The 6,000-nt window shown below is 51.0% G+C and overlaps 1 protein-coding gene across 1 annotated transcript in view; it reads right to left on the reverse strand.

Moving 5' to 3' along the window:
• Positions 1-2,773, reverse strand: part of Ubash3b (ubiquitin associated and SH3 domain containing B) — a 156,854-nt gene extending 154,081 nt beyond the window's left edge. The window contains exon 1 of the mRNA XM_021172197.3: positions 2,340-2,773. Within this exon, the coding sequence (XP_021027856.1) occupies positions 2,340-2,467 (128 nt within the window). The 5' untranslated portion in view covers positions 2,468-2,773. The remainder of the gene's footprint in view (positions 1-2,339) is intronic.
• Positions 2,774-6,000: the final 3,227 nt, after the last annotated feature.

The following is a 6,000-nucleotide window of genomic DNA, read 5'->3' on the forward strand; positions in this document are numbered from 1 at the left end:
ATTACCCACGAGACCACAGGGCAATCTTATGCATTCGTGGAATACTACTAAGCCATAAAAACTAACAGAGTCCTGCCATTTGCTGATGACAGGGATGGACCTGGAGTTGATTGTATCAAGAGCTTACCATCAAGCTTGCTGTCCTGTGTTTGCCCCCTTGAGACCCATGTGGTACAAGGAGAGAACTAGACTTCCATAAGCTGTCCTGCCTCTCTCTCTCTCTCTCTCTCTCTCTCTCTCTCACACACACACACACACACACACACACACACACACACAGTTTTCTATATGTATCATAAAAAGACACCCAGAGGGTTTGGTGCAAAGAGAATACAATTAAGGATACAGACTGGGCGGAATGAAATGGGGTAGCCACAATCAAACAATTCCCAGGAGCCACCAGAAACTGGCAGAATGGAATAGATTGTCCCCCTGGAGCCTTCAGAGGGAGAACAACTTCACCAACACAGTTTTACCCCAAGGATAGCAACTTGGAACATCTGTCCTCTAGAATATGGAGAGAATACATTTCTGCTGATTAAAGCCATCCAGCCTATAGCCATTTGTTTGTTCCAGCAGCTGATAGAAACAGATAAAGTGTTCTGACTTAGTGCCTGTCTACATCCACACAGAACCTCATGGCTCTTCCTTTGAGGTCTGACAGTGCAGACAGCAGGCCTGGGTTTGAGTCTCTGCTTTCCTCCTAACTAGTGTGACCCTAAGTATGTTGTATAACCTCTTTAAACCCCAGCTTCCTAGGTCATAAAACAGGCATGGAATATGTCTTCACTAAGCTGGGTAATGTAAATAAAGTGTTTCCAATCCTCAGTAGTATGTCGACAGTAATCTTGCTCTTGTGCGATCTCAGGGATTAAAGAAGAATTCATCAGGCCATCATTTTAGTCTGTCATGACCGGAGCAAGGCCTCTGAGGACTACGGAAGGAAACAGACCGTTCGTTCCCTTAAAGCCCGCTGAATATCAAATATGAACACATAAAGAGTCCACTGAACCACTTCTTCGTTTACTTAATCAATTTGGGTCCTTGACTCTGATCTCACCTCAGGAATGGCAGCTGCCTGGAACTAAGCAACTTCCGCTCTGAGGCTCTAGATCGCCACCCATCCTCAGGGCCTTCCATGGAGGACCCCCCACTTGGCACCCCATGCAAAACCCTTCATATCTTCTCCTGGTGTTGTAGTGTTTGGAAGTCAGCAGAAAGCAAAGGTCTCGGTCTACGTTGTAGCCTTTCATGGCACGGGCCAAACAGCACTGCAGCCTGTCTGAGCAGGTTGGCTAGGATGATGCATTCCTGAATAGAAGTCTTCTCTCCTTAGACTGCCCCCACGTTAGTAAGGAAACAAGGCTCCCAGTGAGAACACCTTGAGTTACCTCGTGAATGAAAGCGGAGGCAAGAACGAACTTACTGACTCGACCCTATCTGATTAAGTTCGCCCAACTCTTCAATTCTGGTGATGTAACTGAAAGAGAGAGCAGCACCTGCCACCATCCCGAACTTTGTGTCTCCACCGAGGAAACAAGCAAACCAGGAATTAACCAGAGAAGGCGATGGCTTTCTATCAGGAGAGGTCCCAGTCCCTTGCCCTGGTGTGCACCGGCTCCAGAGAACTGTTGCAGGCTGTCGCTGGCAACCTTGCTCTTCCCAGAAGGCTACAGCTACAGCCACCTGCGCTCTCTTGCCCTTCACCTGCCCACCCTCGGAAAGGAAGGAGGAGGAATGAGGGTAGCCCCCCCCCCGACCCCGCCCCATACTTTCGAGCACCCACAGCTTTCTGCTCTGCCGTCACCACTGACGAGAACCCTGGTCCCCTGGAGGAATCACTTCTCCTTCCCATTCCATCCTCTCTATCAATGAACACGCAGCGACACCCACGCTCCCGCTCCTCCCACTCCGGAGGGAGCCGGGAGCTCAAGAGCGACATCCGGAGCTGGAAGCCTCTGCAGCGGGGGCGCCGGCCACCCTGCCCCGCTGCCCCTCGCCTTTCGCCAGTCACCAGTAGACCGACCCCTAACCTCCTCTCCCAAACAGCTCACCACTCTGGATGGATAAGGGATCCAAGTCCTCCAAGGGACCCGCCTCTCCCGGGCTTAATATAAGAGACCTCTGGAGAAGCGCGCGCGAACCGCCCAGAGCTACCAGCGAAACCCGGGATTCGAACCTGATGCCCCGGCCGTCCAGCATCCCCAAGCAATTCCCTAGCCCGACACTCCAGCCGCCAGCGCGCCCATCGTGTTCCCCTAAGCAGGTTTCAGGCAGTGCCAGGATGGCGAGCCGGAGCGAAGTCGAGGGTCGCGGGGCCCAGGCGGGTGACGACTTACGCGCGGGCGCGGGGAAAGCCCATGGACAGGAGCACGTCCAGCGCCGACCCATGCTTGACGGTGCCCGGGCGCTGCAGGCGGTCCCTGCGCGGGGTGACTTTGCTGTACAGCTCCTCGCGCGCGGCCATGCCGAGGGCTGGGGTCGCGGTGCCGATTGCCCGCTCAGTGGCCGCCCATCGCCCGCGCGCCGGAGACGGGGGGTCCGGGGAGGACGGCGGGGGCGGTGCTCCCAGATCTCCGGGCGGAGACTGACGCTTCCTGGAGAGGCCACTGGAGCTCGGAGCGGGCCGGTGGCTGCTGCGGGTCCGATCTCAGCCCGCGGGGTCCGGGAGTCCTAGCGTTGCGCCGCTGCAGCCTTCTCTGTCCTCCGCCCCCCCCAGCTTCTCCTCCCCGAGCTGTCCGGGAATTTGCAATGAGTAATTTTTGAATGGATCAAAAAGGAAAAGCAGCCTTGTGGGCAGGCCCTGCCTTGCCTGCGCCGGGCCCCGCCCCTCTCTTAAAGCGGCCGCGCCGGCCCAAGCTGGGCTGGCTGGATTCCAGCCAGCCATAGTAGGAATTGCTTCTAGACAGAAGGTCTCCAGAAGTAGGCCAGTGTGCTTGAATTCGCAGAGCCGTAGCTCTGCCCTTGGCTTGCATATCGACCCATCTGGGCCTCGGGGCTTCAGAATAGCCCATTTTACGTTTCATTTGATCATTGGCGAGGTCAGTAATGGAAACCCTCTGCAAGGATGGAGGAGAGGTCCAGAAGGCTAAGCCATAAGACCCGGGAAAAGGTGTCACTTCAAATTGATCTCGCTAAAGTTACAAAGTTGTTACATCACTGTAGGCCGAGTACCTCACAGCCCTCAGTGACTGACTGGACAGCGACTTCTGGAAAAGGGCCTCTGATTCTTGGAAATGGAAGGACCTGAGAGGGCAAAGGCCAGGGAGGAAGGGAGAAGAGAAAGGGGAAGAAAAAAGGGAGGGGAAGCAGAGAAATGAAAGGCTAGGAGCTAGAAGGAGAAGGAACAGAGAAAGGACACTAATTATAGCACTTCCGAATGGAAAGAGCTGACTTTCATGAGTGAGTGCTCACCCTGTTAATAAAAGGGTTCGGAGTCGGGATTCCTGCTGCATAGGAGCCACAAGTGAGCTCCCACCCCCACCCCAGTAGGACCAGCAACCTCCACCTCAAAGACCAGAAGTCATTACTGCTGTTGCCCGTTAAACTTGATCACCTGGAGACAAAGGCATTGTTCTCAATCAAGAACCAATCCCATTGGGTGTAATAGAAGAGGCACAGATCTTCTTTCCGGGGAGAGGGGGTTGATGATGATGATGATGACGACAATGATAATACCTAATGTTTATTGGATCCATTTGTGTGCCCATGATTGTGCTGAGCATAATGGCTGAATTAACTCACGGGCCTTTTATGGCGCCCTTGAGGATGCCTACCTGTATAGCCTCGGTTTTTAGAGATGAGAAAATTCAGCTCAGAGGGACAGAGGAAAACTAAAGAGCTCCAGCATGAAGAGATGGAACTTTAACTCCCTGTGGTGCCCCAAACCTCTTCCCCCAACATCCTTGTAGTCCCATCTATACTGCGGTAGTCGCTGAACTCCATAAGCTCCAGATTATCCAGGAACTAAAATTCTTTCCTGCTTGCCTATTTAGAGTGCGGGAAAGGGGGAGGAGGGTGACCACCATGTATAAAGCCCTCGCCATAGCTTTAAATGTTGCTTTATAAAGCACCCAAGAAAATGAAAGTTTAATCCCCTGACCTCCCATCCTCCACTGGTGTTTCTTCAGAGTATCCGTGGCATTTGGAAGTGGGAAGGTGAGACCGAGGAAGCCTGGGTAGGAATTTGCATATTTCTGCCTAGTGTTATGAAAGAGACCAAGGGCAATTCACATTTCCTAGGTGGGGGAGTTTCTTCTTCCCAGCAGAGGAAATGTCTAGCTAAGGCAGTGGTTGGAAGCAGCTTGGAAAACCATAGTCCATAGACTAGCCTCCTTGGGATGTGTTCAGGAAAGTCTACTGGACAGTACCCAGCCTTCTAAAGTCTTTTTTTTTTTTTCAGATATCTGGGCTTGAGCCAAATGATCTGGATTTCAATCAAGAGAAAATACTGTCTATGGCAGCACTTTATGCATCCAAAGCTGTGCACAGAACAGCGGCTCCAGTTTAGTGAGCCCTCACTAGATACTGGTGCTGTCCTTAGGGTTTTACATGTGTGGCTCATTCTGTGCTTTGGCCAGATGCTGAAGTGACTCTCTCTTGAGAAACCTGCACCCATGTCCTAGGTATGTACTGTCTTTTTGCTAAGAACTTCTTTCTATCAATGCAAGAGCTTAAAGCTACATTGTGATATTTTCTTTTACATTTTTATTTTTTTTTTATTGTGTGTGTGTGTGTGTGTGTGTCTTTACAAGAAAGAGCACAGCAGTGTGGGTGTGGAAGTCAGAAGATAATTTGCAGGAATCAGTTCTCTCCCTCTACTGTGTGAATCCCAGGGACGGGACTCAGATCTTCAGTGCTTCTTCTGAGCCATCTCACTGGGCCAAGTTTTTTTCTTAAGTTCAAACTTTGAGGGGGTGGTGTTGGAAAGATGGCTCATCCCTCTTGAGCATTTGTTGCTCTTGCAGAGGACCCAGGTTCAATTCCCAACTCCTACAGGATAGTTCATAACCTTCTGTAACTCCAGCTCCACGGAGTCTGATGCCCTCTTATGACCTCCGTGAACACCAAACATGCATGTGGTACACAGACATGTATGTGGGCAAAAGACACATAAAATAAAATGAATAAATCTGATAAAAATAAGCTTTCATAGTAAGCCAACAACCACTTACTGTTTTGACGACAAAGAGGATGCCAACCCGTAAGACAGTTGATTCTGTCTGTCTGTCTGTCTGTCTGTCTGTCTGTCTGTCTGTCTATTGTTTGTGGCAGTCCTCCTGTGTAGCGCAGGTTAACTTCACACTGAAGATCTTCCTGCATCAGCCTCCTTCCAAGTGTTTTATTGCAGACCTGTGCCCCCCTCCCCATGCCTCCCATGCTCTGTGTGATGGCCTTCTGTGCCCCTTGATACAGTTTGTCGGAGCTCTTTCTCTGGACAGTTTGCTTCAGTTGCTTTTCCCTGCCTCTGGAAAACTGCAGGGCAGAGAAAATGATGGGCCCCAAAACAGTTGCAAGGAGCCAGCAAAGGCTGCTATTGAGAACCTGTCACCCTCAGGGCAAACTGCTTTCTGTTCTGTCTGAGGGCAGTTTTTGCAGAAGTCCTAGCCTGGCTCCTCACCCTTGCTTAGCTCAGTGCCTGGACTTATTTTAATTGGGACGCTGCTATTTGCTCTGCACAGGGCTAGAGGGCTGGCAATGAAGATGCATTGTGCTTTAATTGCATTGGCTTTGAGAGGCGAGGAGAAGCTTTATAAACATCCATATTGTTATGTTACAAAGGAGGAAGAAGAATGAGGGTTCATCTGACAGTGTATCTTATAGCTGTGGGGAAGGAGGAGGCGGGAGGAGGGGGGGGGCTTGCACAATGACAGAGCTGACACATCAGTACTAAGCTGCTGTTCTCTCAGAGGAAAAGCAAGTTGTCATGTCCCTGTGCCCGGTAGTGTCAGAATCCACCCAGATCACAAAGCTCTTTTGTTTATGTGAATACTATTGCAC

Source organism: Mus caroli, unplaced genomic scaffold, assembly GCF_978045245.1.
Source record: "Mus caroli unplaced genomic scaffold, Mus_caroli_1 scaffold_11, whole genome shotgun sequence".
Classification (NCBI taxonomy): domain Eukaryota; kingdom Metazoa; phylum Chordata; class Mammalia; order Rodentia; family Muridae; genus Mus; species Mus caroli.